The sequence below is a fragment of the Bubalus kerabau genome, chromosome 4, assembly GCF_029407905.1.
Source record: "Bubalus kerabau isolate K-KA32 ecotype Philippines breed swamp buffalo chromosome 4, PCC_UOA_SB_1v2, whole genome shotgun sequence".
Classification (NCBI taxonomy): Eukaryota; Metazoa; Chordata; class Mammalia; order Artiodactyla; family Bovidae; genus Bubalus; species Bubalus kerabau.
In genome coordinates this window covers 72,158,378-72,182,393 of record NC_073627.1, presented here as the reverse complement: position 1 = coordinate 72,182,393, position 24,016 = coordinate 72,158,378, and the positions used below count along the sequence as shown (strand labels likewise).

General features: G+C 38.9%; 1 protein-coding gene across 1 annotated transcript in view; it reads left to right on the top strand.

The window, feature by feature from the left end:
* HPGD (15-hydroxyprostaglandin dehydrogenase) overlaps window positions 1–23,621 on the top strand; it is a 33,930-nt gene extending 10,309 nt beyond the window's left edge. Inside the window, exons 4-7 of the mRNA XM_055577685.1 lie at window positions 3,000–3,096; window positions 17,443–17,519; window positions 20,671–20,834; window positions 22,804–23,621. Of these exons, the coding sequence (XP_055433660.1) occupies window positions 3,000–3,096; window positions 17,443–17,519; window positions 20,671–20,834; window positions 22,804–22,942 (477 nt within the window). The 3' untranslated portion in view covers window positions 22,943–23,621. The remainder of the gene's footprint in view (window positions 1–2,999; window positions 3,097–17,442; window positions 17,520–20,670; window positions 20,835–22,803) is intronic.
* Window positions 23,622–24,016: the final 395 nt, after the last annotated feature.

The window sequence follows — 24,016 nt, the reverse complement described above, 5'->3', positions numbered from 1 at the left end:
CAGGACCAGGGGTCAAACCAGTGTCTTCTGCACTACAAGGCAGATTCTTAACCACTGGACCACCATGGAAGCGCCAATTAATTCTTAAATGTTAGAATAATACCGAAAAGGTGCCTATATGTGGGTGTCAGTAATAAAACAGAATAAGCTATCAAAAAGGTAGCTGCAAAAGAGATGAACAAAATAAGTGATTTCATTACTGAAGACCATGTGTCCAGGGAACAATAATCCCCCGCTCAGTCTAGGTGAAACAGCTATGTGATCTCACAGGACACTGAGTTCAAGGCTGCTTGATGCTGCAGCTCTGTGAAAGTATCAGGACAGTCCCGTCATCTCTCCCATCTGCCATCGTTCATGGTGGTTCCCTCTTAAGGATGCTATCTCTATAACTTCATTCCAGCCATTGTTGTTGTTCAGTCACTCAGTCATGTCCAACTCTTTGCCACCTCATGGACTGCAGCATGGCAGGCTTCCCTGTCCGTCACCAACTCCCAGAGTTTGCTCAAACTCATGTGCATTGAGTCAGTGATGCCATCCAATCATCTCATCCTCTGTCATCCCCTTCTCCTCCTGCCTACAATCTTTCCCAGCATCAGGGTTTTTTCCAATTAGTTGGTTCTTTGCATCAAGTGGCCAAAGTATTGGCACTTCATCTTCAGCATTAGTCCTTCCAATGAATATTCAGAACTGATTTTCATTAGGACTAACTGGTTTGATCTCTTTTCAATCCAAGGGATTCTCAAGAGTCTTCTCCAACACCACAGTTCAAAAGCATCAATTCTTCAGTAGTCAGCCTTCTTTATGTTCCAACTCTCACATCCATACATGACTACTGGAAAAGGTCAGTTTTCATTCTAATCCCAAAGAAAGGCAATGCCAAAGAATGTTCAAACTACCACACAATTGCACTCATTTCACATGCTAGCAAAGTAATGCTCAAAATTATCCAAGCCAGGCTTCAATAGTATGTAAACCATGAACTTCCAGATGTTCAAGCTGGATTTAGAAAAGGCAGAGGAACCAGAGATCAAAGTGCCAACATCTGTTGGATCATAGAAAAAGCAAGAGAGTTCCAGAAAAACATCTACTTCTGCTTTATTGACTATGCCAAAGCCTTTGACTGTGTGGATCACAACAAACTGGAAAATTCTTAAAGAGATGGGAATACGAGACCACCTGACCTGCCTTCTGAGAAATCTGTATGCAGGTCAAGAAGCAACAGTTAGAACCGAACTTGGAACAACAGACTGGTTCAAAATTGAGATAGGAGTATGTCAAGGCTGTATATTGTTACCCTACTTATTTAACTAATATTCAGAGTACATCATGAGAAATGCCAGGCTGGATGAAGCACAAGTTGGAATCAAGGTTGCTGGGAGAAATATCCATAACCTCAGATATGCAGATGACACCACCCTTAAGGCAGAAAGTGAAGAAGAACTAAAGAGCCTCTTGATGAAAGTGAAAGAGGAGAGTGAAAAAGTTGGCTTAAAGCTCAACATTCAGAATACTAAGATCATGGCATCTGGTCCCATTACTTCATGGCAAATAGATGGGGAAACAGTGGAAACTGTGAGAGACTTTCTTTTTTGGGGCTCCAAAACCACTGCAGATGGTGACGGCAACCATAAAATTTAAAGACACTTGCTCCTTGGAAGAAAAGCTATGACCATTCTAGATAACATATTGGAAAGCAGAGACGTTACTTTGCTGACAAAGGTTCATCTAGTCAAAGCTATGGTTTTTCCAGTAGTTATGTATGGATAGAGAGTTGGACTCTAAAGAAAGCTGAGCACTGAAGAATTGATATTTTTGAACTGTGATTTTGGAGAAGACTCTTGAGAGTCCCTTGGACTGCAAGGAGATCCAACCAGTCCATCCTAAAGAAAATCAGGGCTGAATATTCATTGGAAGGACTGATGCTGAAGCTGAAACTTCATTACTTTGGCCACCTGATGCGAAGAACTGACTCATTGGAAAGACCCTGATGCTGGGAAAGGTGGGAGGAGAAGGGGATGACAGAGGTTGAGATGGTTGGATGGCATCACTTACTGAATGGACATGAGATTGAGCAAGCTCTGGGGTATTGGTAATGGACAGGGAAGCCTTCTGTACTGCAGTCCACAAGGTCGCAAAGAGTCGGACATGAGTGAGCAACTGAACTGAGCCTTTGTTGGCAAAATAATATCTCTGCTTTTCAAAGTAATGTCCCTGCCATTCCCTGCGTACAAAGCAATGAAAAAGGAGTAATGCAATCATTTGGTTTTCTTAAGAGCACTGAAAAATTTCTCTGTAGCATCCTCTTTCATCACCCTCCCCAATCTGGACCCCACTTGCAGCTGACTCCTTCTCTGGTCTTATTGGCTGGGAAATGGGTCACTTTCATCTCCTAAACCAGTCACAGGCAAGGTGAATGGGATTTCTGTGACTCAATTAGATTAACTACTGTCTGCACTAAAGCAAGGGAGATCGCCTTCCTTTGTATTACATGAAGAAGTAGATACAAATACAAAAAAGAAGGAAATGAGAACTGTCCAGGCAATCAAGGGTATCCACTATGATATACTCCAAGAGGCAAGAGAATGAAACACAGCAGATGGATGTGCCACAGAATACCTGGGCAAGAGAACTATGGGCTAAACAGGGTGAATAAATTTCGTATCCACTATTTAGAAGAGAAAAAGAATATATAGAATTCTTGAAGATGCTATGAATTAATGAAAGTTAATAAGATACTGTTGCAATATAACATTTATCATAAAATCTCAGAAATTGGGCAACTAAGTGAAGTTTTGCAGAAATGTGATGAGCTCTACAAATTTAGGCAAACAAAAGAGTTAATTACTGGCTTAAAACCAAAACACAGCCATTTCATAACCTTTCATTGATAACTTTTGCAGGAATCTCCATCAGTGTCTGAGATAGCAATAGAAACGTTGGGGTGTGACTATATCACAAAATATAATGGTTCTGTTTTCCTATTTCTGCCCCTGGACTAGGTTTCTGTGATCAGTGGAACCTACCTGGGCTTGGATTACATGAGCAAGCAAAATGGAGGTGAAGGTGGCATCATTATTAATATGTCCTCTTTAGCAGGTAAGGACAATTATGATGTTAATAATGATTTCTTATTGGTCATTTGGACCACAGAAATATCTCTTCAAAGTGTATTTATTACCAACTCAGGTTTGAAATGGCAATTTGGTTTACTTTTCTTTTTACTGGTTCTATGGGATTTTCTGTTTCATAATATCAAAAGTTTGAACTCAAAGTTTCTTTCTTTTGTTTTAAATTGTGACTTTAAAGTTACTTAATACAGTACTGTTTTCAAGAAACATGTTGTTTAGTCATTAAGTCGTATCTGACTCTTTCAAACCCAAGGACTGTAGCACACCAGACTCCTCTGACCTCTGCTGTCTTCCAGAATTTGCTCTAATTCATGTCCATCGAGTCAATGATGCTATCTAACCATTTCATTCTCTGCTGCCCCCTTCTCCTTTTGCCTTCAATCTTTTCCAGCATCAAGTTCTTTTCCAATGAGTTGTCTTTGTATCAGGTGGCCAAAGTATTAGAGTTTCAGCTTCAGCAGCAATCCTTGCAATGAAATTTCAGGGTTGATTTCCTTTAGGATCAACTGGATTGGTCTCCTTGCAGTTCAAGGGACTCTCAAAAGTCTTCTCCAGCACAAGGTGGAGAAGATCTTTTTCTCCAGAAAAAGGTGAAAGCATGGGCAATACTTAAAAGACATATTTGATCCTAGAGAGGGCTGAAGTTTAGATTCTCAGAGACTGGAATCCTAATTCAATAGCATCAATTCTTTGGCATTCGGCCTTCTTTATGGTACAGTTCTTACATCCAAACATGGCTACTGACAAAGCCATAGCTTTGACTATACATATATATTTTCCTAGCGTTGCTATTTGTCAAAGGTTATTGTGAGATTCCTAAACAGTAAAGTTTGTAAAAACACCTTTGATGAACTAAAAAGGACTAAAATGAAGTTAAGGTATCTCTACTCATGTGTGATGGTAGTAAGAGTGTATAATTTTAAAATATGGCATATATAATTAGTTGGGATATACTGTAGGGGAAACCAAACTTTCTCTCTTTCTCAGTGCCTCTAGCCCAGTGCAAGAATTAAATTGACATAAGATAGATCAACAGAGGAGCAAAGCATACAGGTTCTCACATGTCCACAAGAGCCCCCGTGGGAAAAATGAAGATCCAAAGAAATGGTGAGACCTCAGTGTTTGTAAACTGGGTTGAGTGAAGCGAGGCATTTGCGGGAAAGTAACTAAAATATATGAGGAGACTCAATAAAGATAAGAGTTATTTTAACAAGATCTGTATAGATGTCTCTTCTCCTTGACACCAGTCTCTGATGATAAAGTTTCCTTCCTCCTGGGACTGGGACAGCATCTTTTACATGGAAGTTCTGTGTCCTGTTTTCAGGAAGAAAAGAGAGATTAAAGTGTTCCCTTGCATCTGCTGTTTTACAAGTGCCTTTAGCTCAAAAGTCACCCTTATGCCCAGGTGACATATTTTGAGATGCCATACTCCACCTCCCTCCAGTGCTAAACTTCTTTCATAAATAGACCCAAACAGGTAGTGGCTTAAATATAGCACAAACTTATTCCTCACTCCTGGATCAACCTAGGGCAAGATGCTCGCTGCAGGAAACCTTTTCTGTACGCAGCCTTTTGGGAAACCAGGCTGGCTGAAGCTGGGAGTCTGGGAAATGCAGGCAAGTTGTGTGCCTAAGGGTGGACATCAGCAGAGAGCTGATCATTCTTTCCACAATATGCCATTCAAATTGTGTTTTATTCAGGGCTATGTGACTTGCAGTCAGCTGATATCATTTTACTTGGTATAAGCCATAAACCATTAGGGTTTCCCAGGTGGCACAGTGGTAAAGAACCCACTGCCAATGCAGGAAACACTAGAGATGCAGGTTCGATCCCTGGGTCGGGAAGATACCCTGGAGTAAAAAATGGCAACCCGCTCCAATATTATTGCCTGGAGAATGCCATGGACAGAGGAGCCTGGTAGGCTACAGTCCATGGGATTACAAAGAGTCGAGCACAACTAAGCACAGCACAGCAGCAGCTATAATCCTTTTGGCAGGAACTTTTGGAGCAAAAGACTTCACTTTGAAAATTCTAGGAAAATCATCGTGAATAGTTCTTGAATAGTTCAAGTGGAGTCATGAAATTTTAGAAACCTGACCAATATTAACACCAAGTCTAAACTATCTATGTCCAAAAACGAGACTTTCTTCAGTCATCAGGTTGGTTTCAGTTATTGTGGTAATGGCAGAACCAGTGTGCCCACTGCCTGTTCTCCACCTCTCAGTTCCAGTAGCATTGCAAGCATCAGCATTAGAGGTGCCTGTGATCACATACCTGTCTGAGGCTCTGCGTTTTTCTCATTCCATTGAGAATCATTGTCAGATAGTGCTTAAACCACTGTGAACTTCACCCGAGTAGAAATGTAGACATCTCCTTCTTTAGAGGTTCTCAAAAATAAACTAGCATTTCATTTTCTGGGTTGCTTCAAGACAAAAATGACATCTCTAGAGTTATTATAGATGTAGTTACATAAACTGTTCAGGGTAATCTGGTTAGTTTTCCTAATGTGACATCTACTTACAAATTATAATATTTCAAGTCCAAGAAAAAGGTGAAAGCATGGGAAATACTTAAAAGACATATTTGATCCTAGAGAGGGCTGAAGTTTAGATTCCCAGAGACTGGAATCCTAAAGGGAAATTGTCAAGGCTAAATCTATACACCTTTGAATAAAATCCTAAGAAAAATATATAAATGATTGGAGAATTAAGAAAAATGTTTAATAGTTTATTAAAATATAAACGTGGAAAAGAACCTATGGTGGCAATCAAAAGGTAATTCCATGAATTCCTTCTTAAAGTTAAGAGGTCTAGTAACACTTGGAGAACCATGAATGCCATATAGTGGGAGACCCTTGACCTTGTATTATTGGAGGCACTGATTTCAGTCTCAAGAGGACTAGAAGCCCTCAGTGTTGAATCAATATAGGATTCTCTGGGAGAGATTCTGTAGCAGAAGAGGCTCAATTTCCCCCAAGAGCATGAATAGAGAAATGCAATGTAGTACTGCCTCTTATCCAATGAAATTATTTAAACATATAACAGCAATTAACTTTAACTGAGCACTCACCATTTACAGGATACTCTTCTAAATACTATGGACACCTTGTGCTGTGCTTAGTCACTCAGTCATGTCCGACTCTTTGTGACTCCATGGATGGTAGCCCACCAGGCTCCTCTGTCCATGGGGATTCTCCAGGCAAGCATACTGGAATGGGTTACCATGCCCTTCTCCAGGGGATCTTCCCAACCCAGGGATCGAACCTAGGTCTCCCACATTGCAGGTGGATTCTCTACCGACTAAGCCACTAGGGAAGTCCTTATCTCATTTAATTCTCTCAACAGCCCTGTGCAGTAGTTTCTATAATCTCCATCTTGAAGATAAGGGAGCCTAGTCTGGAGAGCGTAATAAGTATCTTGCACAATCTTACATGCAAGGAAGCTTAGGAGTTGGAATTCTCATAATAGCAGCCTGATAGGAGATCCCCTATGCCTTAACCGCAAGATTTTCTATCTCTTCTGTCTATAAGTTTGTTAAATCTGTGTCTGTTTCCATGTCTCTCTTAGCCTAACTATAAAGAAAGAGAAACTGAAGTCCTGTAACTTAATTAAGCCAGTGTGATGTCCCAGTATATTCAGGACTCCTGGGCACTATTTTAATCTCAGGACTACTTACTCAACCTTCAGTGAAAGCTTAAGCTTTTGCCCTGTTTGACACACACAGAGTAAAGCCCTGGAACCATGTGGGGAGATTACCAATGTCACAAGTCAAAACATGCCAAACAGAAGAGCAATTTAGATGTCCACTCACCTGAGATGTCCACTTGCCTTTCTTGGCTAAGAGTTTGGTGTGTCACACTTCTCATCCTGAGTGTTAATGAACTCTTATTCATTTTCCCAGAGTTAATATTGGGAAGCATGTGTGAATCTTTTGCTAGTCGTGTAGACAAAGCAATGAATGGATGGAAATTCAGTGAGGATACCATTCTGCCTTTGAGTTACTTTCTGACACTCTTACAATCTAGTGAAAATCAGAGCAATGCTAAATGATTCTCCCTCTGTTATTCTTCCCGATAGGCAGGGCAATTCCACTGATGGTGATTCATTGGTTCATCTCTGTCCATTACATTTGGCTGGGTACCTTCATGATGCCCATCTTCCACACCTGCAACATCTAACACCATTTCCTTGTTGCCTCTGACCCACCTGGGCAACCCCTGCTAGCCTTCCTCTGACCCTTGGCTTTGACACTGAGGTTCTCTCATCTCAGAAAGAATATTAAAATGTACTGTTTTGTGTTTTATCCACTCATTATGAGCCTCTGATCTTCCCTTAATGAAATCAGTTTGATAAAAATACAAGATTTTATAATAGTATAGCAGAGAATAAATTGTGGATGTCTCACATCTTCACACTTTCCTCAGAATTAATATCAAAAATTTTGTGCCCTTGAAGTCAGAGCGTGTTGGCAGACGTCAGCTGACCAAAAACGTCTTTGAGAATTACCAGAGTCAAAATTTTGTTTGTTTGTTTTTACTTCTCAGCTTATATGAGATACAACTGACAAATGAAATCATAGGAAAAGTAGTTCTAGTGCTTGCTTCCTGTGTTTTCCAGATGTTCCTTCCCTATAGACCTTTCCTCTTTCCCCTACTGCTCTGTCTGTTGAAGGAATAATGGGTACTATTCAGTCCAACCAGAGTCCATCCCATGATCTCGTGCCCAGATCCAGTGGAATCATTTAGTGTCATAGTAAAACCTCAAGTTGACACACTGGTTTGGGCAGAGGAGTTAATGAGTAATGACCACTGACGCAGACAGAATATCAGATGCAATTAATAAGTTTAACAAACAGAGGAGTAGTTACAGTAGAGAGTGATTCTTTGCTGTGTTGAGGGAAGGGTGTCTCCAGTCTGGAGCCAGGGAAGTTGTTCCAATCTCTGTTAACCACATAGACTCTTCTGTATGAGCTTTTGTCTATAAATCTAATACATAAACCTGCACTCAGTTTGCCACATTCATCCTTAATTATTAAGCAAGAAAAGTTGAACAACAGAGAAGAGCAAAGTCTGGTTTAATGCAGATAATCAAACAGCTCTGCTCCCATAAGACATCCCATATATGTGTGCGTGAGTGCTCAGTTGTGTCTGACTCTTTGTGACCCCGTGGACTGTAGCCCGCCAGGCTCCTCTGTCCATGGGATTCTCCAGGCAAGAATACTGGAGTGGGTTGTCATTTCCTCCTCCAGAGGATCTTCCCAACCCAGGGATCAAACTCATGCCTCCTGCATTGGGAGGTGGGTCTTTACTAATGAGCCATCTGGGAAGCCCAAGACATCCAATAGGAGTCAAGTATGCTTCTTTATACTTAGTTACTCAAATAGTGGGAAAAGAGGAGAAGTCATCATAGGAAAAGGAGTCTGCTCACCAAACCTGCTCCCAGCTGCTCAGCTACTGCGGTCTTGGTGTTTGCTGCAGGTGATCTATGTGCTTCAGAAATAAGGCACTCAGTGGCATTTTGTGAGTGACACTATGAAGGTCATATCACTGAATTGAAAACATTAAGAGTCCTGTGAAAATATTTGGATATCTTAGAATTTTTGTAGCTAAATACTAGCCCAGTGACGTACCCATTTGAGCTATGTCATATCTCAGTTCAGTTCAGTTCAGTTCAGTTGCTCAGTCATGTCCAACTCTTTGCGACCCCATGAATCGCAGCATGCCAGGCCTCCTGGTCCATCACCAACTCCCGGAGTTCACTCAGACTCATGTCAGACTGACGTCCATCGAGTCAGTGATGCCATCCAGCCATCTCATCTTCTGTCGTCCCCTTCTCCTGCCCCCAATCCTTCCCAGCATCAGAGTCTTTTCCAATGAGTCAACTCTTTGCATGAGGTGCCCAAAGTACTGGAGTTTCAGCTTTAGCATCATTCCTTCCAAAGAAATCCCAGGGCTGATCTCCTTCAGAGTGGACAGGTTGGATTTCCTTGCAGTCCAAGGAACTCTCAAGAGTCTTCTCCAACACCACAGTTCAAAAGCATCAATTCTTTGGCGCTCAGCCTTCTTCACAGTCCAACTCTCACATCCATACATGACCACTGGAAAAACCATAGCCTTGACTAGACGGACCTTTGTTGGCAAAGTAATGTCTCTGTTTTCAATATGCTATCTAGGTTGGTCATAACTTTTCTTCCATGTCATATCTAGAACAATATAATTTGTAGTGTTACAGTAAAAGTGCTAAGGTTACCACTTTAAATAACACATTCAAGTTAACTAAACATGTTGAACATCTACAGAAAGGTATTGGGGTATGAAAGCAAACTTTATACCCCAGGAGCTATATGTCAGTGTCTCTTGTAAGTATGTAGCACTAAATATTGGGCTGGCCAAAAAAGTTCATTTGGGTTTTTCTGTTACATCTTATGGAAAAACCCAAATAAACTTTTTTAGCCAACCCATTAGTTATCATGGCATAGACAAAGCAGAAACATAATAAGCAGTGAAAGTCTTTAAGACTCACGTGGCCTGAAGAGAAGCATTTGGGCTGCAATGTCACAACAGACCAGAAATTTCAGGTTATCACATGGCACAACCCTCTGTAACTCTTCTTGCTTTAAAGAAGGGGAACTAACATATTTAGCAAATGCCAAGTTCCAGGCATTGTGATAAACCATTGGCTGTACGATGTCACATTTAACTTTCACAGTTCCCTACAATAGAAGCCTGTTTAATTATCTACAATTTATAGTTGAACAACTCATCTTGAACAAGTTGCATAACTTGGTTAAAGTGGTGAGAATTAGTAAAGAAAGCAATGGACATGAGTTTGAGCAAACTTAGGGAGACAGTGAAGGACAGAGAAGCTTGGCATGCTGCAGTCCTTGGGATTGCAGAATTGGACACAACTTAGAGATTGAACAACAACGATTTTAGTGTATCTTGTACAATGGATGACTCTGCATGATCTGGATCTTCATTGGTCCAAAGAGCCACCTCCCTCCTTTAGTACCAAAGAATGTTTTCATGGTGCCATTTTGCTGTCTTATGACTTAAAATTATTAAGAAGACACACACTAGAATGAGTCAGTAGGAAAGGTCAAATATTTATATATTGGCCTTTGAGAAATGGATAAAAAATTTAGCATTTCCTAGCTGTGTTTGGCGGAGAAGGCAATGGCACCCCACTCCAGTACTCTTGCCTGGAAAATCCCATGGACAGAGGAGCCTGGTAGGCTGCAGTCCATGAGGTCGCGAAGTGTTGGACATGACTGAGAGACTTCACTTTCACTTTTCACTTTCATGCGTTGGAGAAGGAAATGGCAACCCACTCCAGTGTTCTTGCCTGGAGAATCCCAGGGACGGGGGAGCCTGGTGAGCTGCCGTCTATGGGGTTGCACAGAGTCGGACATGACTGAAGTGACTTAGCAGCAGCAGCAGCAGCTGTGTTGGGGTGGGGAAGACTGTTAAGGAATAGTCTTTCAGAATTCAGTATGAGAGATATTACCTTTGTTTAGAGATAAATTCTACTCTAGGGCGGGTCCTGCAATTATGATGCCAGTCCTTGGCCCCCAAGTTTGCACAGGGACATTCTTTGAGGAGCAAGCCCCTAAAGTTTGCACAGGGACATTCCTCTAAACCCAGCATAGGCAATAATTGAACTTTTAGGAAGGGGTATTTTGATGGGATATTAGGGGCAACTTTCTGAGCATTAACAGTCCCTGGAAAGTGCTACTGAAGTTACCTTTTGGAAAGATTTTTATTATGAAGATGTCATTTTGTGAAAATTTATGCCACTTTTTATGTCATGGCACATTTCAAAGCATAATTTGTTAATGGCAGGCATGAGACTGAGGGGGAAAGAAATAGCAGCATCAGATAAGGGGTTCTACTTTGTGAAAGATCATATAATGAAGACATCCACCAGTTACTTCAGTTAGCTTTCTGTGTAAACATAGATAAATGCGTTCTCACTAGTTCTCGCTTCCCCTTCTATTAGAGAAGTGGTGGTCAAACGCAGAGAGATAGGTAGACAACGTGAGATGGGTAGGAAATGTGAAGAGTTAGCTGCTGAGCCCAAAGTTTATCATGCAAAGACATCAGTAAGTTTAGACTCTCAATTTACTTTCCTAAGTCGAATTCCTTTAACACTTCTGTATAGTTTATTTTACATGGTTTCTATCCACTTAAAAGCAAGTATGTTCATGGATTCAGTACAATTGCCATCTGAGCATATTTCAGTTTTTTGCACCAGTGAAATGGTGCTTTTGAGCTTTTTACTCTCCGTGAAATGTAGATATTGAAGCTATCTTTTGTAAATATGGGTAGAAAGAATGTTAAAGGTAGAAGAACTAATGTGGAAATGGAAATGATATTTTATCTTTCTGAATGACTTTATTCTGTAATTGCATGTTTAATTTCCAAGTATTTAAACATTTTTTGATAGTTATTCCATCAGTTTGTGTCATTTGGTATTATTATCCTGAGTGGTTGTAGAAAATATTTCTCTGTTTCATGGACAGAGTGTGTTGCTCTGTTGATGTTATTTTTCTTAATCTCAGTTATGACAGACATAAACCTGCTACTAATTAGACGTGTTCTATTTTGGAGAGAGCCATTTTGCAATTCTTTAAGTAAACTTGCACAGTGCTGGGCCTAGAATAAATAAGCATTAAAAGTTTCTTCCTAACTTTTTTATAATTTAAGACATCTATTTTTAAGCACAATTGAGGATTCCCCACAACGTCCAACAAAATGACATTTCTTTAGAGACTGTTCTCTCCTGGTCACAATCCTTGTTTTGTTATTCTTAAATCCTTTAACATGAAGACAAAAGAATTTCTCTGTGCATATGAGAATTAATTTGCAAGATTTTAAAATATCTAAATTCATTCCAGCAACTGCGCCTGCAGTCATTATACTGGCAGAACTCCCTGTGAAGTCAGATGGGGTCATCTGGCTGGTTGAATATCAAAGTTCTACCCTACCCCTGCACGAGGGGCCCTCCGGTTTGGTTTACACATTTCAACAGAGCATATTTGAAATACTACTTCATTATCCTTTGTATTTAAAGTTACTGAATACATAGTTCTTAAATGAAGGCACTCTGCAAAGACTTTTGAATTAGGATTAGCAACAGTCCACAGTTGGCCAAGGGTCAGAAACCAAATCGAGTTAGGATGCTGTACCAGATATGTGGCATTTTAGTGTAAAAGATACATTTTCATAAAAAGGTACACTGTGGAGAAACAGGTAAACTGATTAATAAAACAAGACTTTGAGATGTTTCATCTTAAGAAAAATGTTTAATTTGCATTTATAGAAAAATAACAGCAAATGGTAGGTAGAGCTTCTTATGTGGTATGCACAGTTTTAAGTATTTTGTGTAAATTAGCTCATTTAGGACTCACAATGGCTACTATTCCTCCTCAAGTTCACACAAGGAAAACACCACAGTATCCAGAAGTAACCCCTGCAAAGGTAGAGCTCACTGTGGTGGATTCAGGATTTGAGATCAGCTAGTCTGGCACCCCAGATCCAAACTCCTGTAATTCCTCTCAACAAATTCAATTAAAAGGACATTTTTAAACGGTTAAATAATATAAGAGATGACATTCTGGTCAAATGGTGATCCTCCCCTTGGTTTTATACATTTATAACTAACAATTTAAAACATGTTTTCATTCTATTTGGCACCTAATTGGTACCAAACACATATTTCTAAAATGAATTCACTCCTATAAAAGCTTTTGAATTAGCACACACTGTGTTTTAAGGGAAGAAAACTAATGGGAAGTCTCGAGACAGAGGAAGAGATCCTGGCTGGAAATGTGGAATTTAAATTTAAAAATCATGTGTGTTTATGTGAGAGAGAGAGAATGAAAGAGACATTGAGAGAATGAATTTCATCCACAAGAGTGGATAAAGTCACATAGGGGAAAAGTGTGCATAGAAAGAGAGGGACTTCCTTGGTAGCTCAGTGAGTGGTAAAGCATCTTCATGCCAATGCAGGGCACACGGGTTTGACCTCTGGTCTAGGAAGAATCCCACATGCCTTGGAGCAACTAAGCTGTGCACCACAACTTTTGAGCCATGCTCTAGAGCCCAGGAGCTGCAACCATAGAGCTCATGCACCTAGATCCAATGTTCTGCAACAAGAGAAGATACTGCAGTGAGAAGCCTGTACGCTAGATGGTGGCTCCCACTCTCTGAGTCTAGAGAAAGCCCACACAGCAAGGAAGACCCAGGGCAGCCAAAAATAAATAAATAAAATTATTTTAAAAGGCAGAGAGGGCCAAGGTCAGCTCTTGGGTCCTCCAGCCTATTCCTGGGTCTGGTTGAGGAGGAGGAGGTGCTGCTAGCAAGCATGAGGCGGAAGGACACCAGCGAAAGGAGGGAAGTGTTTTGAGGAGAGCTTAATTCACTGTGTTGGTTGCTGCTGAGGAAAGTGTCCAGGAAGATGAAGGGTTAGCCTTAGCAGACATAGGTCACTGGCAACCTCCACAAGATCTGTTTGACTGGATTGGTCAGATGAAAGCCTTATTTGGGTGAACTATGGAGCTATGCAGAGGCAGCTGGAGAGAGGTGAAACCAAGAGGGCTACTATATTTATTTTTTTAAGTTTGATTTTTTTTGTTGTTGTTCATCATGGATTTTTTGGCACCAGTTTTTTATTTTTATTTACTTTTGGGTGACAGCTACAATTTTTAGATGAGAGATTTTGAGACTTGTTAATATCTCAAAGAAAAGTGATTCTCTTTCGATTCTGCACTTGATAAAAGTAACCAATATAGGCTTCTTAAAATATTTCCATCTTTAATTTCTATGACACTTAGCTTAACTTGTTTTCTTCCTACCTCCACTGGTTCATCCTCCTCTACCACAGAGGGCTTCCATGTATGGTTGTGCAGGTTATAAACTGCAGGAACTCTGTGGGGCACAATTTCTACAAACTACCATGTGAGTGGTGATCCCAGAGTCATATTGGACACACCCTGAACAATTCTCTGTGCTGACCCTTATTTCTAGCCTCAGAACAGATTTTTATGTGAAGCATGTGGAAACCATATATGAGTATATGTTAGCACTGTGAGTCTAAGGTCTGTAACAGAGTATGGCTAACCAACACTGAAGTTGACTGCAACAGAAATAATGTTTATACTTGGATTGTGAGGTCCAAGAGAAAATGTTGGATTTCTGAAACATTTCAACCTCAGTTAAAGTCATTGTCAAAAAAACAAAAACACTTTTCTCTCTCCCTTTAGCCTTCCTTTCCAAAGCAGCAAACTGAAGGAGAAAGAGCAAATGTCAACACTGAAAGTCAGTTGGCAAGCTGGGGAAAAAACCCTGTAGGATCTTTAGCTGTTCGAAACGTAAGAAGCAGTAGTTAAAATCTGCAAGTAGTGGGAGATAAAGAAAAACTATTTAACTAAATTAACTACAAGTTGCCTGAATAAAATAATTGAAAAATAGAATTTTCTTTCTTTTATCATCCTCCGAACTGAATATATCTATCAAAAGAGCAAGGTATATGCAATTGATAGGTATACCCTTACAGTATAATACTATTCAGAAAAAGAAAGAAAGAGAAATGAGCTATTGATAGACATTACAAAATGGGATGAATCCCATAAGAATTATCCTGAAAGAATCCAGATAGAAAAGTTTACATTGTGTGCTTATATTTATATAAACTCCTAATCTATAGTGACGCAGAACAGATCAGTGGTTGCTTAGAGGGGAAGGAAAGGCAGAAGGACGGGATGACAGAGTACACACAAGGAAACTTTTGGGGGATGTTTGTGTTCATATCTTGATTGTGGTCATGGTTTCATGGGTGTCGACGTATGTCAAAACTTATCAAACCACACACTTTAAATATGTGCAGTTTATTTTATGCCAGTTATACCACCAAGCTGTAAAAATACCTTAAAAGGATGTTTGGTTTTTGAATGTCTGAAAAGGATTTATGCAGCCTTTGATCTAATACCAGAAAGTGAAAGCAGAGCAAGAGGAAACATTTCACAGGATCACAGTGAAAATATCACTGGAATGCTAGGAGAGTTACAAGACCAAGCGCCACTTCAAAGATGCAGACAAATTCTGATTGCATGTCTAATATACCTTTAAAGGAAAGTGCATTTTGCAGCTTGCTTCTTAGAAGCAACACAACAATATTAGATCTCCTTCACTGCTGTGACACTTAGAACTAGTTTGAGTTCAGAAGATCATTGCTCCCACATATGTAACAGAAATTCACTCCACCTTCATCTTTGACAACATCTGTGAACAGTGTCCTTCTGGGTTTTGTGCCTGTCAACTAGCTCATCTCTGATTCAGATTCACTCTGCATTTCCTGCTGTCTGTGAACACCACCTTCCACCATTGCCTTGGCCTCATAAACACTGAAGGAGACAGTAGAACAGTAACTAACTTACAAGAACAAGAAGCAGCAGTGTCTGACTGTACCTGTTTATTTGCTTTATCTTGATCTCTTAATACACCTGTATACCTAATACATCTGTGAAAGAATCATTAATTCTTTCTTGTTGACTGACACTGAAGACCTTAATTAACTTGCACATGTTACTGAACAAAAACAAAACGAAAAGGAGAACCACATGTTCCATGCTTTGAGATCACTGGGTGGATGCACTCTGTGTGATCTACCATCTCAGGGATTTAAACTGCTCTTGAGCAAACATACTTCATAAATTGAGACCTGGCAGGCACCCAGGAAGTGGTTAAAGTTCGCTGAACTTTGGCATAACCGGCTCATGATCCATCCGTAGCGTTCTGGGACTAGTTAGCTGGGTAGAGGTGAGCACGTCTCAGCAGAATCATTTAGTAGTATTAGCATGATATTTGATAGTAATAACATTATAGTAATCAGGGATTGCTGCTTCCTGATTTGGAGAAGGCACAAATTTAAAAAATGATAGAGCATGTTAGCTCAGGAAGTTAAAAGCCAAGATGGAAAAACGGCTGTAATTAAGTTTCACTGTTGATTGAGATAGAGAATTGACAATTAGGAGAAATAAAAGTGAACTTACTTAGAAAACAGGCTCACAGACATAGAGCACGGACTTAAGTTTGCTCGGGGGAAAGATGGGAGAAGGGATAGTTCAGTTCAGTTCACTTCACTTCAGTTCAGTTCAGTTCAGTCGCTCAGTCGTGTCCGACTCTTTGCGACCCCATGAATCACAGCACGCCAGGCCTCCCTGTGTTAGGGAGTTTGTGATGGACATGTACATACTGCTGTATTTGAAATGGATAACCAACAAGGACCTACTGTCTCCCCCCAAATCCCCTCCCATCCAGGGGAGTTTGGGGAAGAATGGATACATGTATATGTATGCCTGAGACCCTTCACTGTTCTCCTGAAACTATCACAACATTGTTAATTGGCTATACTCCCATAAAACAGAAAAAAAAATTTCAAAACAAACGTTTGATAGTACAAATATCTACAGTAAAGTTTGTTTTTCTTGTTTCATTTCTTTGGGTAGGAGGTGCTGTTGGGCTGGGAGGTAGGTGAGAAAAGATACTATATATGCTACAATACTATCTTTTCCTGGACTGTGAATTTAATCATATATTTGAACAGTTACTATTGCATGTCTATGGAAAATTATCCAATTGTAAAATTGCTTGAATTCTGTTGTTGAGCATGTAATTATGAAAGGAAATAAAATAGGATCAAACATGTTTGTTTCTGGTTTTCTTTTCCTAAGTCATGGAATGAGATCTAGGCATCTGCTACCTCAGAATCAAAAGAAGTTAATTTTTAATTTTCTTCAACACTTAGAGGCATCTTTCAGGGCAGTTCAGGGCAGAGAAATGCTGACCAACTTAAAATGAAGACAAATAAAACCCTCCAAATCCTGCTTAAGCTATCTAAATTCCTTCAGCCTTAAAAAATGTAGAATATACACTTTTTAAAGTCCAGGCTTAAAAACTGAAAATTAGATAATAACTTACTGGATTTCAAGATGATTCTTTTGGTGTTTTAGATAAGGTCAACTTTTCTTGACTTTGTCAAGGAGGCAGATAAACTTTTATATCACCCTTGCCTGTATCTCTAGGCTGTAACTTACCAACTGTAAATTCAGAACAATAGAGCAGAGGTCATGCTAGAAGTATACGATGCTAGAACTAGTGAGTTTTACAAAGTTGTCCAGTGATGACCTTAGAGTATTCTCTAAGATTAATCTTAAAATGGAACAGGCACAGATTATTTATTTTCACAGCAATTGTTGGGGTTTGTCTGCTTTTTTTAAATAAAAATTGTTTTTGGTTTTTATTTGTCTGTTTCAGGGCTCATGCCTGTTGCACAGCAGCCTGTTTATTGTGCTTCAAAACATGGCATAGTTGGATTCACACGCTCGGCAGCGGTGAGAACACAGCCACAATATCTCTCTTTCTCTTTCTGGGCAAATGTGACAGATGAGCTCTATAAAGTAGAGGGGAACAGAGTTAAAATTCAGTACATTTAGGGACTTCCCTGGTGGTCCAGTTGTTGAGATTCCTCGCTTTCAATGCAGGGGGCATGGGTGCAATCTTTGGTCAAGGAACTAAGATCACACATGCTGCATGGTATGATCAAAAAAATAAAAAAAAGGGCAGAAAAAGTAAACAGTGCAGGTAGTGTGTTGTATGTTTACATTTTTATGAAAAAAAAAAAAAAAAAGCCAAAATTTGCTTAAAATTTTTTTTTGATACATTTAAAGATAGAAAAATAAATTATACTTCAGAGTTGTTGTTCAGTCACTAAGCCTCTTCTGACTGTCTGTGATCCCATGGACTGCAGCACGCCAGACTTCCTTGGCCTTTCACAATTTCCCAGAGTTTGCTGAAATTAATGTCCTTTGAGTTGGTGATACTAGCTAACCATCTCATCCTTATTTATTATTAAAAATAGTTTCCAGGTAACATAAAGGACCAACTATAGAGTAGATTATTTTAACATGAAGTATATTCTAAACACAGGTTACTGAAAAAATCCTTAAGGATTAAAAAAACAAAAAGATAGCCTTTATTTTTGAAATTGACTCCGAATTAAAAAATCCTTAACTGTAAGACTTCCTTAAATGCTCAAGGCATTACTTATCCTGACAATATGGTAAAAATGAGTCAGAGCCTGGAGGATGGAGGAAGGGGTGAGGCTAGCTTTTACCTGGTAGCATTGTCAAGGATTCTGTCCCCATAGAGATATAGGGTAAATGTGTGCGGAGCTTAGAAAAATATTTTAGCCGTAACTGACCATATGCGTTGATAGTATGATGTACCTTTTTATAATAATTGAAAAAAAATGTACAGCTTAAGTGGAGCCTGATGAACAAGGGTAAAGTAGAAGGATGATTGATCGGAGGTGTAAGCAAGAACCAGACCAAAGGCGACTTACGGATCAAAGTCATGAACTTGGACTTTATTCTAAGTATGGCCGTCATTGGGTCTTTTCTGCACAGGAGAGACAAGATTATATTTCCATGTGAAGAGGACCATTCTTGCTACTATTTAGAGAATGTATAGGAATTCTCTGGTGATCCAGTGGTTATGACTCTGCACTCTCACTGCCAGGGGTGAGGGTTCAATCCCTGGTCAGGGAACTAAGATCCCTCAAGCCATGTGGTGCTGCCAAAAGACAAAACAAAGAAAATGTATGAGAGAGGACAAAAGAAGAAGACGAAAGAGCAGTTGAGAGACCTCTGCAGTGGTTAGTCTAGTTGAGACAGAGAGAGGGGCTTGATGACGAGGAAATCATTAATAGCAAGAAATGATAGGCCTAGAGAAAGCAGATGGTGAATGGTAAATGCTCAGTCAAAAAGGAAGATGAGCAGCTGCCACACTGCTAATTGAAACTGATTGGAAATTTTAACTTGCAAAGTCTTAATCTTTAAATCAACTTTTAATGAACACATAACACTATTACAAAGCAAAGTACATTCATGCATGCACGCTAAATTGCTTCACTGGTGTCAGACTGTTTGCAACCCCATGGACTGTAGCCCGCCAGGCTGCCCTGTCCATGGGATTCTCCAGACAGGAATAACTGGCGTGGATTGCCATGCCCTCCTGCAGGGGATCTTCCTGACACAGGGATCAAACCCATGTCTCCTGCAGCTCCTGCATTGCAGGTGGATCCTTTACTGCTGAGCCACCAGGGAAGCAGAGTAAATCAAAGCAAAGACCAGAAATGTTGCATTTACAGTTGCAAGACTGGAACTTGTACAGTTGATACTCATTATTCATTAGTTATGTTCTGTAAAATCACTTGCAAACACTGAATTAGAGGATACTGAACTATTGCTTTTAAGGGAAATTTGGGGTTAAGTTCCTGCAAGGAACTTGTCACAATGTCTTGGTCAACCAATCTACACATAGCATAGTATTAAGTATATTTCCATTTAAAGACACCTTATTTAATATGTATTGTGTGTAATATGTATTGTATTATTAATAGCATGGCCAATAGCATTTATACCTCACACCTGAAGGAAGCTCCGCTAATGTATGTATTTTCTCCCATAAGGCACATTACAGCCTTCTTGCACTTAGAAATACTAGACAGCACTTCAGCACTATGCCTTGAGGGCATTTCAAATAGTAAAATCACCAACAAAAAGCATAAAGATGAGAAAAACCTGGGCAAGTACCCTGAAAAGGATGCGTGTTTATGGTAGAGGAGCTGAAACAAGAAAGCAGAGCATCATTTTGTTTGACCTTAGTCCACATCAGGCAACTCAAATTTCTTAGTACTCTGTGTTTGTCCACAGATAAACTTGAAAGTGCTATGAGTATTGATTTGAGGTCTTATGAGTAAATTTTAACAAGGAAGCAAAAAGGAATCTACAAACAACTGACTTAAATTTTGTTTTAAAAATAGTTCAGATAAAATGTATAGGTTGAAAATTAAGCCAAAATATGTTAGTCTGAAAATACTTGAAAATTGTCTTCCAGATAGTGCCAATTACTAAATGTCTTTAGAATAATCAAAGTCCTAAAATTTTCCACTAAAAGTATTTTTAAGCAAGTAAGAATACTTTAATACAACCCATTTCAAAGAAAACTTGGGATATCACTTCTAAAGCCTTAGCTTTTTTTATTTTATTTTAAGCTTTTTATGTGTGTGGTGGGGTATGGCTGATTAGCAATGTTGTGGTACTTTCAGGTGGACAGTGGAGGGGCTCAGGCATACAGATACATCTTTCCACCTAAGCCTTAGCTCCTTACTTTCAGCTTCCTGCAGTGTTCAGTAGGTAAGAGTACTTTAGATAATCAAGTATCTTCAGAAGTGCCCAATACTGAATTTTTTAGAAAGTAATCAAGTGAGGCTTTTGGGAATCAGTTTACCACTTTAGTTTTGTATTCCTTTACTTTCTGCCATCAATCAGCCTTACCAGAGCCATCTTTATAGAGCTAGAAGGATAGCTGTTTAGTGGTTTTCACATCAGAGTCTTTTAACTAGCTTTACTTATCAGTTTATCCTACATGATACATTTACGAAACTCCTGAAACCTGCAACCTTCTACTTCCAATTAACAGATGGCTGCTAATCTCATGAACAGTGGTGTGAGACTGAACGCAATTTGCCCAGGCTTTGTTGATACACCCATCCTCAAATCCATTGAAAAAGAAGAAAACATGGGGAAATATATAGAATACATGGGTCCTATCAAGGATATGATGAAATACTATGGAATTTTGGAGTAAGTAAAGCTATACCTATCTTCCTTTAATATGACAAAGCAAAGGGCTATATAGACATAAGCAATCAAAAGGGAAAAAATTAACTTTTACATCTGAAAAACTCATGCAAGCTTCTCTGCAAAAAAACTTTTTTCTGGGTTTCTGAATAAACTGTAGTTATATATCATGAATTTTGTTTTTAGATGTAGAGAATGCATTATTAATACCTTCAGCCATAAGGAAGTATTTTTTTTAAAGGTGATGTTTAATTGTCTTTCGAAGAAGTGATACCTTATCTGCCTAAATTCCAAGCAATGTTTAAATATACCCTTCATGACATTTCATGTGGCCCTCTAACTTCAACCACTTTCCTAACCATGTCTGAGTTAGAGCAGTTGACATTTCACAGGATGGAGTCATCGGTATCAAATCCTGACTCCACCACCGACCATAAACTTATCCGTCAACCTCTGGGTATCTCAGTTTTCCCACGTGTAGAATGGGAGTGATCGTAAAACAAGCTTACAGGACTTTGAAAAGTCTACAAACAAGTTGATAAATGGAAGTTACTTAAAACAGCCGCAGATAAATAATAGACATTCAACAAATGTTGGCTACAATTCTTTCTCCTTCTAAAATTCTTTCTCCTTCTACAATTCTACCTCCTGAGAAATCAGTACGCAGGTCAAGAAGCAACAGTTAGAACTGGACATGGAACAACAGACTGGTTCCAAATCAGGAAATGAGTACGCTAAGGCTGTATATTGTCACCCTGCTTATTTAACTTATATGCAGAGTACATCATGAGAAATGCCAGGCTGGATGAAGCACAAATTGGAATGAAGATTGCTGGTAGAAACATCAATAACCTCAGATATGTGATGACACTAACCTTATGGCAGAAAGTGAAGAAGAACTAAAAAGCCTCTTGATGAAAGTGAAAGTGGAGAGTGAAAAAGTTGGCTTAAAGCTCAACATTCAGAAAACGAAGATCATGCCATCCAGTATCATCGCTTCATGGCAAATAGATGGAGAAACAATGGAAACAGTGAGTGACTTTATTTTTTTGGGCTCCAAAATCACTGCAGATGGTGACTTCAGCCATGAAATTAAAAGACTCTTGCTCCTTGGAAGAAGAACTCTGACCAACCTAGACAGTATATTAAAAAGCAGAGACATTACTTTGCCAACAAAGGTCCGTCTAGTCAAGGCTATGGTTTTTCCAGTCTTCATATATGGATGTGAGACTTGGACTATAAAGAAAGCTGAGCACCAAAGAAATTGATGCTTTTGAACTGTGATGTTGGAGAAGACTCTTGAGAGTCCCTTGGACTGCAAGGAGATCCAAGCAGTCCATCCTAAAGGAAATCAGTCCTGAATAGTCATTGGAAGGACTGATGCTGAAGCTGAAACTCCAATACTTTGGCCACCTGATGCGAAGAACTGACTTATTAGAAAAGACCCTGATGCCGGGGAAGATTGAAGGCAGGAGGAGAAAGGGACGACAGAGGATGAGATGGTTGGATGGCATCACCGACTCGATGAACATGAGTTTGAGTAGGCTCTGGGAGTTGGTGATGGACAGGGAGGCCTGGCATTCTGCAGTCCATGGGACGGCAAAGAGTCAGATATGACTGAGTAACTAAACTGACAATTCTTTAAATTTCTACTCTAAGAATATTTCTGATAGGCCTAAATTCTTCTGTTAGGCTAAAGTTGGGAAAATAATCATTTACTCAATGTAAATAATAAGGATAAATTTATGAATCCTTCCTATCAAAATAACAGAAGTTTAGGTGTGGACATCTACAGAAATTTATAATTCAGTGAATATCTCATTGAATTAAAAACTCAGGTAGCAGTGCTGCATAACATACATTTCCCAATTATTTGTTAAAGGTAATAGATACTTCAAAAATAACTCAAAATGATGTGACAATTATGGCTTATTCTTTAATTTTAAATTATTGATTTTCCCTTTATATTTAGCCCTTCAATGATTGCCAATGGATTAATAACACTCATTGAGGATGATGCTTTGAATGGTGCTATTATGAAGATCACAACTTCTAAGGGAATTCATTTTCAAGATTACGACACAACCCCATTTCACACGAAAATGCAGTGAACATCTTATATGTCAGCTTTAACTGAAAAGAAGCACAAATGACATACTCCATCTTCTATTGAATATAGCTTTTTAAGTGAAATGTTACTGTTTTAAGCCTTCCTTTCACGCATGTGATGTTCATTTTCTCTAAATGATTAGTTAAGTATATAGACTTTAAAAAATGAGGAACTATCAAAAATATGACATGAACCAAAGCTAGGTTTTGATCTTTATAGTCTAAACAAGGGATATTCCAGGAATATTCTGCCTTTCAGAAGATGTATTTAAATTTGTGATTCATAAATGTTAATTTCTTCAGAACTTCATTTTAAAAGAGATACTTGAATTGTTATTTAAGTCAAAGCAGATGTAAAAAGCTCATTTTGTCTCTATGTTCACACTTTAAAAGAAGGAAGCTACCTACAATGGCAAATATTTAGTAACAATAACTTCTACTTATGCACCATCTTTCAGCTGACTGTTTCAGCTCTTTGAGAACATGGCATATGTAGGGCCCAGTAGGTAAGGAGTAAATTACTGTATGAATATATCCCAAATGAAAAAGCTAATGTATGGAAAAATGACAAAAAATAACTGGCTGGGGTGTTGATCTACAGTTCACCCTTCCATCTGGTGAAAACATCTTTTCCTCTGTGCTTGCTTTAAAAATTTTGACTCCATTTTGATATTTGGCAAATCTAATACAGTTATGTAAAGTTTAAAAATAAAATAAAATTAAAAAAAAAAAATAAAAAATAAAAAAAAAAATAAAAAAATAAAAAAAAAAATATAAAAAAAAAAAAAAAAAAAAAAAAAAAAATTTTGACTCCAAAAATCTCAGGAATGAAACTTTTAATAGCTATAGCAAAAAAAGCATAGTTAGTACTCCTAAAATGTTGTATTTAAGACACACTTGTTAAGAAAGAAATACAAATGTAATTTTTTTCAGATTCCTTCTTTATTTGTGCCAATTTCAAAAATGCCTGCTTTTCAGTAAAACTTTTTTTTTCTTCTAATCTTCATGAGTTACTCAGTGTTCTATGTATAGATGTAGAGAAGAAACCAATTTTGTGACAGCCTCAACTGAAGATG